The following is a 12,848-nucleotide window of genomic DNA, read 5'->3' on the forward strand; positions in this document are numbered from 1 at the left end:
GCAAAACTCTCTGATTCTTTTCTTACCCCTAATCCCTGACACAGCACATTTCACGCTGCCATGAATTTGTCTCTGCTGTTCTCTTTCCCTCCGGACCACCTTGAAAGTGAAAGTGAAAGTCGCTCATTTGTGTCCAACTCTTTGCCATGGAATTCTCCAGGCCAGAATACTAGAATACTGGAGCAGGTAGCCATTCCCTTCTCCAGGGTATCTTCCCAACCCAGGGATCTAACCCAGGTCTCCTGCATTGCAGGTGGATTCTTTACCAGATGAGCCACCAGGGAAGCCCAAGAATACTGGAGTGGGTCGCCTATCACTTCTCCAGCAGGTCTTCCTAACCCAGGAATTGAACCAGGGTCTCCTGCATTGCAGGTAGATTCTTTACCAGCTGAACTACCAGGGGACCACCTTGGCTGTGATACAAATGCTTGAGACACGGGGACTACCTTGTCCATTACTGTGTCCCCAGTGCCTGGCATAGTATCTGGCACAGAGAAGTCACTCTGTGAATATTTCTTAACACAAATGAGATAGTATTAGTGCCTAAATTTGCAGAGGATTTATCATTCACAAAGGATTTTTGTTTTAACATCTAATATCTAACTTAATGCTACCAATAACTCTATAATGTGTTATTTTTTTCCATTTTACACTAGTCAGAATGGATGCTTTGTTGTAAACGGAGTGTACGCTTTAAAATTATATAAACATTAAAATGAATTAATCAGTTAAAGGTAGGGGAAAAACTGGATGCTTTGAGAGGCTATCCTGCCCCCATCATACCAGTAGTAAGCAGTAAGTGACTGTCCAGTAAAGTCAGTCTGTCCAGTAAAGTCAGTCCAGCACTCTGACTCCCAGCCCCCTCCTCTCTTATTCTGGGGGAGTCACTGAGCAGCCTCCACTTCAGAAGGCCACAGGCGAGTGTTCCCAGGTTACAGGAGGCAGGGGAGGGTGGACAGGGGACACCAGTAGTGGTCAAGCTCATGTTGAGTACCAGGCACTTATATAGGTGTTTTACAGGAATCATCTCACTTGTTCCCCTCAACAGCCTTTTCATTTTGTAAACAGAGAAGTTGAAGTTTGGAGAGGTTAAGAACAGGGTGGGTACCAGGGAGTGGCTTGGTGAGGTGGCTTGTCATGTGCCTCCCTCATCTTATCTGGCCCCCCATCTTCATACAGTCAATGTCCGTGTCTTCCACAGGCCATTACAGTCACACTGCCCTGCCCCTAAGGCTGCCATTTACAGAATATCTGGGGCTGACACTGGTTAGGGAGCTTTCACAAAGGCATACAGGTCAGGATGAACTACATCATCAACCCAGTCTAATTCCACCCAATGAGATCTATCATGGGTGCTGAGTGTGGACCCTGGAATGAAGAAGCAAAGGGTTAGGAAGTACTCATAGTGAAGTGAAGGGACAACACCAGGACCAGGATCCTAACTGGTGGGAGGGAGTGGTTGACCGGGCACTGACCAACCCTTTGTTTTCCATCAGCACTTCTCTTCATGTTAAAGTGGTCCTGCCCCTCCCCATCCCACTCCTTTGCCTCCTTCAGCTCTTTGTCAGCTAGCACTTGATTACTGAGATACACGGGTAGTGAGCTAGAGAAATCCCAGGTAAACCCTCCTCTCTCTCATGTTCATTAATTAGACAGCAGGCAAAGGGAACAGGAGGGATACAGAAAAAGGTCGACTGAGAGGAAAACAAAATCAGGGCAACAGTCACATCTACAGCCTGAGGCTTTCTGTGTACATCTAGTTCATCCAATCTCAAATGAAATGAGAGGCTAAACGAGGAGAATTTTCACCTTGTGAAATGAGGATTAAAAGGGGGCTTTTCTCTCTGCATGACAGCTGTGCCAGCGTTCTGTAACTTGGAGATCCCTGAGCAGGTTTTCCAATGAAGGCAGTGTGCAGGAATGTTTCGTGTTTTCTCGAACGCACTCCTCACTACCCACCTTCTGTGACTAGTGATAACTTGGTTTTTCAGGACTGGAGGGTCAACAGTTGGCCCTTAAAACAAAAAATCTCTTTGTGTAGCTGAGATTGTCTGTGACTTTCTGATGTTGCTTCCCAAGCAGGTGGGGTCCCTTCCTCCATCACTGTCTATTGAATATCCCTGTCTTAGGAAACTGTCCTTCCTAGGTGGAGGGAGGCAGTTCCTGGCTAGTGACTCATGGCTAGAAGCTCCAGAGAATTCTCCGAGTCCATTTATAGGAAAAGGCTGGGTGGTCAATTTTCCAAGTGGCCTTCTGGGCCTAAGTCAGTATTCTTGGCTGCCAAAAACCATGCTGTAGTCTAGCCAACAAAAGGAACAGAATTTAGTAACACACATGAGCATATCTGTAATTATCCTTAGGACATAGACTTCTAACCCTAACCATACGGAGATAAGTGGCAGGAAGTGGCAAGTTCAGCCCTCTATTGATTAATGTCCAGACCCAGAGGAACTGCTTTTGTGGTCTGGTCCCTAGAAAAGAGTCATTTTCTAGGATTTTCTCTCAGCAGTGTAGAACATTCTTGTTCACATACCTAATCCTCCACACCTAACACAGCATCTTCTGGCTGACAAGACTCAAAAGTCACTTAGTATTTGTTTAAAATGAGAATAGTTGCAAAACATTAAGAAGATGGAGTGATGGACTGTATTCAGTTCAGTTCAGTCGCTCAGTCATGTCTGACTCTTTGCAACCCCATGAATCGCAGCATGCCAGGCTTCCCTGTCCATCACCAACTCCCGGAGTTCACCCAGACTCACGTCCATCGAGTCAGTGATGCCATCCAGCCATCTCATCCTCTGTCGTCCCCTTCTCCTCCTGCCCCCAATCCCTCCCAGCATCAGAGTCTTTTCCAATGAGTCAACTCTTCGCATAAGGTGGCCAAAGTACTGGAGCTTCAGCTTTAGCATCATTCCTTCCAAAGAACACCCAGGGCTGATCTCCTTCAGAATGGACTGGTGGGATCTCCTTGCAGTCCAAGGGACTCTCAAGAGTCTTCTCCAATACCACAGTTCAAAAGTATCAATTTTTCGGGGCACTCAGCCTTCTTCACAGTCCAACTCTCACATCCATACATGACCACAGGAAAAACCATAGCCTTTACTAGAAGGACCTTTGTTGACAAAGTAATGTCTCTGCTTTTGAATATGCTCTCTAGGTTGGTCATAACTTTCCTTCCAAGGAGTAAGCGTCTTTTAATTTCATGACTGCAGTCACCACCTGCAGTGATTTTGGAGCCCAGAAAAATAAAGTCTGACACTGTTTCCACTGTTTCCCCATCTATTTCCCATGAAGTGATGGGACCAGATGCCATGATCTTTGTTTTCTGAATGTTGAGCTTTATGCCAACTTTTTCACTCTCCACTTTCACTTTCATCAAGAGGCTTTTGAGTTCCTCTTCACTTTCTGCCATAAGGGTGGTGTCATCTGCATATCTGAGGTTATTGATATTTCTCCCGGCAATCTTGATTCCAGCTTGTGCTTCTTCCAGACCAGCATTTCTCATGATGTACTCTGCATATAAGTTAAATAAGCAGGGTGACAATATACAGCCTTGACGTACTCCTTTTCCTATTTGGAACCAGTCTGTTGTTCCATGTCCAGTTCTAACTGTTGCTTCCTGACCTGCATACAAATTTCTCAAGAGGCAGGTCAGGTGGTCTGGTATTCCCATCTCTGTCAGAATTTTCCACAGTTTATTGTGATCCACACAGTCAAAGGCTTTGGCATAGTCAATAAAGCAGACATAGATGCTTTTCTGGAACTCTCTTGCTTTTTCCATGATCCAGCGGATGTTGGCAATTTGATCTCTGGTTCCTCTGCCTTTTCTAAAACCAGCTTGAACATCAGGAAGTTCATGGACTGTATAGTAAGTCCTAAAACAGTCTTTGGAACAGAACCATGGTTTTCAGAATATATATTTTGTTAGTATGGTAGCTGTAAGTATTAAATGAAAAGAGTGGCAGTTATTTTTAGAGATTTCTGGAGATTAATAGACATTGTTGCTGCTGCTGCTGCTGCTAAGTCGCTTCAGTCGTATAGATGGCAGCCCACCAGGCTTCCCCGTCTGGGATTCTCCAGGCAAGAACACTGGAGTGGGTTGCCATTTCCTTCTCCAATGCATGAAAGTGAAAAGTGAAAGTGAAGTCGCTCAGTCGTGTCCAACTCTAGCGACCCCATGGACTGCAGCCTACCAGGCTCCTCAGACCATGGGACTTTCTAGGCAAAATTACTGGAGTGGGGTGCCATTGCCTTCTCTGAATAGACATTGTTAGTGCTAATCAAATTAACTGAAAGAGAACATTGAATCTAAGTGTAATTTCAGGGGGAGTGTGGGAACATACATGTATACACACACAGTAGCTCGACTTTTCATTCTTTAACAAGAATTTACATGTCCTTGCTGCCAGTTAAGTTATTTTTGATGGCCCTCTGTTCAAGGTGCCCACAGCCTGGAGTAATGAGATGTATCCACAGAATTTCAGTTCAATGGCAAGATGCTAAATTCGTCAGCAGACTTGCCTGGGAGACAGTAAAGGCAGTGATCGATTCTGCTCAAGAAGGAACAGAAACGCCAGGGACGGGCCCTCACCTGGGCTACTGGATTTGTACAGTTCTGGTTGGCGCTCCTCTGCCTGTGCCCCCCAGCTCCCGTCCACCACCCTGCCTACTAAACACAGTCCAGATAACCGAGACCTTGGAATCCCTTTCCAGTAAACCTCCATCCTGCTTCCAGGGCTGTGGAAGTCCTGGTCTCTGGGTCTGTTTCCCCGAGGACAGGCCATGCCAACAGTGTCACCCTCATAGGTCTGAGGGGCAGCCTATATGAGCTTGCATATGTGGGGCTAGAGTATCCACAAATATGCATAGGAAACTCCTTGAGGGCAAAGGGAGGGGTAGGAAGAGAAGGGAGGGGCAAGGGATGGAGGCTAGGGGTCATTTCTTCCTGTTTCCTTGACAGGGACCAAAAATTCTAAATTCAAAGCAAGCCTCCCAGATTGTTATAACGGTGTATGTGTCGGGTCAGAAGACAGAACGCTGTATAAGGCTGCAGAATATTTCCATGTGTGGCTCAGTGGCCTCCCTGTGCTCTGGCTCCAGGTTGTGTGTATGTGAGCGTGGGCTGGGGGGAAGGCTTCCCAGAAGTAGAACTATTTGAGATCAGCTTTGAAAGTATGAGTTTTCTCATACTTTTATGTGTGTTCAAGCCACTGTGGGTGGTCAGTGGCATGTTGCTGGGTCGGGAGGTTCGTGGAGGAAGAGGCAGCAGATAAACCCATCAGTGAATGCCAGTGAATGACCCTGGAATGCCATGGCACTGGGATTCTGACCACGCATTGTGGGAAATCTTTGGCATGAGCAGATGGGGTTTTAGGCAGTGAGGAGGCTGAAGAGAGGGCAAAAGTCTTGAGACGAGGAGGCCAGTTTGGAAGCTCTTTCAGAGTCCATGGTGTGGGACTTATGGCCTGAACAAAGGCCATGTCAGCTTCCTCTCTGCAAGCTATCTATGTTATCTTAGGGGCTTCTCTGCTCTCAGCAAAAGAAGGCTTTCTCCGAGATGTGAAACAGCTCCAATGAGGCAGCATAAAGAGACCAACCTAAGGAAATACTGACTGTCAGGAAAATATAATTTCTCCTTATCCAAAAATATCTGAAGGCCAAAGCACCACTTCCCTTAAATGTGAGTGATAAGCTTCAAGAATGGAGAAGGCAATGGCACCCCACTCCAGTACTCTTGCCTGGAAAATCCCATGGATGGAGGAGCCAGTAGGCTGCAGTCCATGGGGTCGCTAAGAGTTGGACACGACTGAGCGACTTCACTTTCACTTTTCACTTTCATGCATTGGAGAAGGAAATGGCAACCCACTCCAGTGTTCTTGCTTGGAGAATCCCAGGGACGGGGGAGCCTGGTGGGCTGCTGTCTATGGGGTCGAACAGAGTCGGACACGACTGAAACAACTTAGCAGCAGTAGCAGCAACCTTCAAGAAATATCTGTCCTTATTCATTCACATTATTCACATTTTACTGCTAGTCACATTATTTAGTACTTCTTCTCGTTTCGCTCCTTCTATGGATTCAGCTTTGCCTAGTACTCTGTATTTGCCTGAGCCTGCCTGCCTGTCTTTCTTGTTTTTCCTTTATTCCTTTATCCTTTTCTCTCTTCTCCATTTAAAATTTTCTTTATAGTCTTGGGATGTATGACTGGAGTTTAAATAAAATTGTCACTAGAAACACGCATCATAGAGACCCTGGTGTTCCAGGAATAGGACATAAAGAATAAGGACTGGGAAATGGAATTTTGTAGAATGGGGCAGGAAATGTGTAAGCATTTTCCATTTCTAAAAGCCTCAGGTTAAGGGCGCTGTCCTCCAGTTCCATTCTTCTTTCTCAAGATAGCTTTGGCTATTCGAGGTTTTTTGTATTTCCATACAAATTGTGAAATTATTTGTTCTAGCTCTGTGAAGAATACCGTTGGTAGCTTGATAGGGATTGCATTGAATCTATAAATTGCTTTGGGTAGTATACTCATTTTCACTATATTGATTCTTCCAGTCCATGAACATGGTATATTTCTCCATCTATTAGTGTCCTCTTTGGTTTCTTTCACCAGTGTTTTATAGTTTTCTATATATAGGTCTTTAGTTTCTTTAGGTAGATATATTCCTAAGTATTTTATTCTTTTCATTGCAGTGGTGAATGGAATTGTTTCCTTAATTTCTCTTTCTGTTTTCTCATTATTAGTGTATAGGAATGCAAGGGATTTCTGTGTGTTGATTTTATATCCTGCAACTTTACTATAATCATTGATTAGTTCTAGTAATTTTCTGGTGGAGTCTTTAGGGTTTTCTATGTAGAGGATCATGTCATCTGCAAATAGTGAGAGTTTTATTCTTCTTTTCCAATCTGGATTCCTTTTATTTCTTTTTCTGCTCTGATTGCTGTGGCCAAAACTTCCAAAACTATGTTGAATAGTAATGGTGAAAGTGGGCACCCTTGTCTTGTTCCTGACTTTAGAGGAAATGCTTTCAATTTTTCACCATTGAGGATAATGTTTGCTGTGGGTTTGTCATATATAGCTTTTATTATGTTGAGGTATGTTCCTTCTATTCCTGCTTTCTGGAGAGATTTTATCATAAATGGATGTTGAATTTTGTCAAAGGCTTTCTCTGCATCTATTGAGATAATCATATGGTTTTTATTTTTCAATTTGTTAATGTTAATTCAGGCTCTACTACAAAGCCACAGTTATCAAGACAGTATGGTACTGGCACAAAGACAGAAATATAGATCAATGGAACAAAATAGAAAGCCCAGAGATAAATCCACACACATATGGACACCTTATCTTTGACAAAGGAGGCAAGAATATACAATGGATTAAAGACAATCTCTTTAACAAGTGGTGCTGGGAAAACTGGTCAACCACTTGTAAAAGAATGAAACTAGACCACTTTCTAACACCATACACAAAAATAAACTCAAAATGGATTAAAGATCTCAACGTAAGACCAGAAACTATAAAACTCCTAGAGGAGAACATAGGCAAAACACTCTCTGACATACATCACAGCAGGATCCTCTATGACCCACTTCCCAGAATATTGGAAATAAAAGCAAAAATAAACAAATGGGACCTAATTAAACTTAAAAGCTTCTGCACATCAAAGGAAACTATTAGCAAGGTGAAAAGACAGCCTTCAGAATGGGAGAGAATAATAGCAAATGAAGCAACTGACAAACAACTAATCTCAGAAATATACAAGCAACTCCTACAGCTCAACTCCAGAAAAATAAATGACCCAATCAAAAAATGGGCCAAAGAACTAAATAGACATTTCTCCAAAGAAGACATACAGATGGCTAACAAACACATGAAAAGATGCTCAACATCACTCATTATCAGAGAAATGCAAATCAAAACCACTATGAGGTACCATTTCACGCCAGTCAGAATGGCTGTGATCCAAAAGTCTACAAATAATAAATGCTGGAGAGGGTGTGGAGAAAAGGGAACCCTCTTACACTGTTGGTGGGAATGCAAACTAGTACAGCCACTATGGAGAACAGTGTGGAGATTCCTTAAAAAACTGGAAATAGAACTGCCTTATGATCCAGCAATCCCACTGCTGGGCATACACACTGAGAAAACCAGAAGGGAAAGAGACACGTGTACCCCAATGTTCATTGCAGCACTGTTTATAATAGCCAGGACATGGAAGCAACCTAGATGTCCATCAGCAGATGAATGGATAAGAAAGCAGTGGTACATATACACAATGGAGTATTACTCAGCCATTAAAAAGAAAACATTTGAATCAGTTCTAATGAGGTGGATGAAACTGGAGCCTATTATACAGAGTGAAGTAAGCCAGAAAGAAAAACACCAATACAGTATACTAACGCATATATATGGAATTTAGAAAGATGGTAACAATAACCCTGTGTACGAGACAGCAAAAGAGACACTGATGTATAGAACAGTCTTATGGACTCTGTGGGAGAGGGAGAGGGTGGGAAGATTTGGGAGAATGGCATTGAAACATGTATAATATCATGTATGAAACGAGTTGCCAGTCCAGGTTCGTTGCACGATACTGGATGCTTGGGGCTAGTGCACTGGGATGACCCAGAGGGATGGTATGGGGAGGGGAGGAGGAGGAGGTTCAGGATGGGGAACACATGTATACCTGTGGCGGATTCATTTTGATATTTGGCAAAACTAATACAATTTTGTAAAGTTTAAAAATAAAATAAAATTAAAAAAAAAAAAAGGGCGCTGTCCTGACCCGGAGCAGCTGGCTGACACTTCTGCCATAGGTGCCAGGGACCTCACATAGTTTCTCCTGAAGGACATACAATCACCCCCAATGCACTGGCAGCCTTTACTGAACTGTTCATTCATATGTGCCATTTATCAGAGAGTAGCTCTAACCTTTCTTCCATGATTACTGGATATGAATATCAAGTTTAAATTTACATATAGGGTAATTTATATTTATAAATTTATGTATATATTTATATATAAGATAATATATATGGGCTTCCCAGGTGGCTCAGTGGTAAAGAATCTGCCTGCCAATGCAGGAGCCACAGGAGACAAGTGTTCAATCCATGGGTTGGGAAGATCCCCTGGAGGAGGAAATGACAACCTGTTAGACTTGTTAACAACATTAACTGTAGCACCTAGAATAGCACCTTGCAAATGGAAAGGACTCCATAAATAATTTGTGAATGAGTGAATGGATGGATGAATGGACATGAAGAGAAGTGGACTCATATGTGGGATACTTGAGGGGTGGGAATCAATAGGACTTGGTGACTGCTCAGATAAAGCTGCTGAAAAGGGGAAAATAGTAGTCAAGAATGATTCCTCCCTCCCCAACACCCCCTCACCCCCAAGCCCCCCCACCCTCACCTTGTAAAAAAAGAATGATTCTCAGACTTCTGGCTTGAGCAGGTAGAATGGCAGTGTCATTTATACGAAGGGAGACACCTGGGGCTAGAGAGGTGGGAAAAGCAGGTTTTTGGCAGGGGGTCAGTTTATGAGTTCAGCAGGTTGAGCTGTGCATCAGATTTTTTAATCCTAATACCGGAAGTCACATTTCAAGTCTGCCTTACCAAAACAGCAAACCAACAACAAACAAAAGAAATAACCATGGGAGAAGTATGAATGGACTAATAGTTTGTACTTTTATTGCTCAGTTTTCCCCAGGTTGTTCTTTTTGTAATCCTTTTATTTTAGCAGACAAACAATTCATTAAATTGTCAGTATGCAATGTGTCTCTGTGTTAACATAGAGACACCATTCCACAAAAAAGTCACATTCTCCTTAATGCAAATTATTGCATCCTTATATTGTTAAAGACTTTAAAAACTAAGAAAGGTTAGGATATTGAGAATATGGTAGATATTATTTTACTTTAGTAGTTTTTTATCTTGTAACGTTTTTGTGGTCCAAATGGAAAACTGAGAAAAAGGAAGAGCTCTTTCCTGCTTTATTTTTATTTTAAATATTTCCACACCATATTTCTCTAATTTGAAGGCTCTAATCAAAGTCATTGTCAAGGATCTCTTACATACTTATATTCTCTTTTAAATTGAAACCCTCTGATATTCTATGGATAACTAGGAATTAACTGGTGAAATGAGGTAGTAGAAAAGACCTTATTACAGAGAAGGAATGATATGTGCAAAGGTCTTATGGTGAGAGGAATATGAGAGAGAGACAAATGACATTGTTACTAAAGTTGAGAGAACAAGGTGGGCATGTCTAAGATGATGTCTAAGGAGTAGGCAAGCAGGGACTGAGCATGTTTTAGACCATGTTTTAAAATTCTGGCCTTTATCCTACCTTCTAGGAATCTCTAGACATTCTGGGTACATAGTAAATATTCAATAAATAGTTGCCCTACTCTTTTTTTTAATGCCATCTATGCTTTTCAATTCAATGTAATTACTGATCAAACTCATTCTTCTGAATATTTGCAGCACAGTTGATAATGGACAGCACAACCAGTTTCTGAGAATGCTACTTGATAATGTTCTCCTTGAGTCTTTCAGTTCAGTTCAGTTCAGTCACTCAGTCGTGTCTGACTCTTTTCGACCCCATGAACCACAGGACGCCAGGCCTCCCTGTCCATCACCAACTCCCGGAGTTCACTCAGACTCACGTCCATCAAGTCAGTGATGCCGTCCAGCCATCTCATCCTCTGTCGTTCCATTCTCGTCCTGCCCACAATCCCTCCCAGTATCAGAATCTTTTCCAATGAGTCAACTCTTCCCATGAGGTGGCCAAAGTACTGGAGTTTCAGCTTTAGCATCATTCCTTCCAAAGAACACCCAGGGATGATCTCTTTCAGAATGGACTGGTTGGATCTCCTTGCAATCCAAGGGACTCTCAAGAGTCTTCTCCAACACCACAGTTCAAAAGCATCAATTCTTTGGCGCTCAGCCTTCTTCACAATCCAACTCTCACATCCATACATGACCACAGGAAAAACCATAGCCTTGACTAGACAGACCTTTGTTGGCAAAGTAATGTCTCTGCTTTTGAATATGCTATCTAGGTTGGTCATAACTTTCCTTCCAAGGAGTAAGCATCTTTTAATTTCATGACTGCAGTCACCATCTGCAGTGATTTTGGAGGAGAATGCTATCATATAAGGGCACCCCCTCCAAAAAAAAGCTGAAGCTCTCAGGGTGGTTTGGAGGAAATGTAACGCTACTGATAAGGACATAACACAGGAGACCTTGACTTATGAGTGAGTAGCAGCGTTTAAGCATTTTGTAGCCTTAACTCTTCAATTGCAGAGCACAGATTTAAAGAAAAAGCAAAGGAAACTGAAGGCTCTGAAATTTTACTGTAAATTTTAAATTTCAGACTTGGGAGATTTGCTTGCGTTCCAACAAGAGTAATAATCTCAGAATGTGTTGAGTTCAGATTGAATACAAAAAAGTATTAGATTGATTCTGACTTAATTAACTTTCCTCTGTTTCTTTTTCTCCCTTCTTCTTCTCTTTTCTTCCTGTAGGTGGTTCAGAAGTGTATTCCTTTCCTAATTGGGCAATTGAAGGATTCGACCCATAACGACATCATCCTAAGCATCCTCATAGAGATTGCAGGCTACAAGCCAATGGCTTTGAACAGTTTTCTTCCAATGCTGAAAGAGATTGCTGAGAGATCCCCCTACCTCATTGGACAAATGGCGAGAATCTACGGGGCTGTCGGACATGTGGATGAAGTAAGTATGGCTTTTTTCTCTTCATTTCCCTAATTTCCATTGGCACTTAATCCATTGGAGCTCTATGATATTCAGATATGTCCTGAGACTTCTGAAAGTTCCCCTTTCTCTCTCTCTCTCTTTTTTTTTTTTTTTTGGCATGGACAGTGGCCTCTGGATCAAGGGCATGTTGTAGCAGGGTTATATGGATTGCTCAGGAAGTGAGGATTTTATTGCTGACATGTCACCGAGGAAGGGGAAGGGTTACAATGGAGAAAGCCCAATGATAGATGGAGACCACTTCGTAATAACAATAACCAGCAAGATTTTCATCTCATTTCTGGTTGCCATTCTGCTTAACCCAAGAATGTCAGTAAACATGGAGTTAGATCTCAGAGACTGCCTATTAATGAGGACCCATAGCTATCCTGTCAATAAGTGCCTGGATTCAGTACGTTTTGAACCCTCTCCACGATGTTCCTTTGGAGAGTGCAATAAACGTTCAAGGGTGTTTGAAAGTCCTAGTCTAAATATTTGCATAATAAAATCTTTCAGCAGCAGCAACAGGATGCCATCAGAGCTTGTAGGGATTAGGCAACTAAGAAAGAATTTCCAGAAATTAAAGTTCTGAAGGGTGTGTGCATGCATGTGTATACACATATGCATGTCTGTCTGATGATTTTATGTTGAAATTGAGGATTTTTATCTTTTAAAAATAGAAGCAAATGTGTAATTGATAGAGGAAGGCTTTTACTTCATGCACTTACCTATACTATATATTTCCTATTAGATAAATATAAAATTGTTTAGCTCTTAAAAAGGATTTCATAGTTCACCAAGTTTAACCTCTTGAGTCCACAGAGAAGAAAGTTAAAAACTGGAAAGGTTAAGTGACTCATTGAGACTCAGCTTGGGTTAGTTGGTGACCCAGTTGGAATTAGATCTTTGGTATCATTAGCACTGTTTTCAAATTTTGTCTTAAAATGGTTCTTTGGTTCTGTTTTGTTTGATTTCTGCTGAGATTTGTGGAGAGCTGGTGAATGCCAGGCTTCTTCCTGATGGAGAGTCTTTTTCCTTTAATTTCCCAGAAGAAGGTGGGAAAACTGGGCCCCAAGCAGCCTGTGCTT

The 12,848-nt window shown here is 42.3% G+C and overlaps 1 protein-coding gene across 5 annotated transcripts in view; it reads left to right on the top strand.

Moving 5' to 3' along the window:
* VEPH1 (ventricular zone expressed PH domain containing 1) overlaps window positions 1–12,848 on the top strand; it is a 288,546-nt gene that overhangs the window by 108,206 nt on the left and 167,492 nt on the right. For all 5 annotated transcript variants that reach the window (XM_070374201.1, XM_070374213.1, XM_070374197.1 and 2 more), the window contains exon 6: window positions 11,533–11,742. In XM_070374201.1, the coding sequence (XP_070230302.1) occupies window positions 11,533–11,742 (210 nt within the window). The remainder of the gene's footprint in view (window positions 1–11,532; window positions 11,743–12,848) is intronic.

Source organism: Bos mutus, chromosome 1 (genome assembly GCF_027580195.1).
Source record: "Bos mutus isolate GX-2022 chromosome 1, NWIPB_WYAK_1.1, whole genome shotgun sequence".
In the NCBI taxonomy this organism is placed as follows: domain Eukaryota; kingdom Metazoa; phylum Chordata; class Mammalia; order Artiodactyla; family Bovidae; genus Bos; species Bos mutus.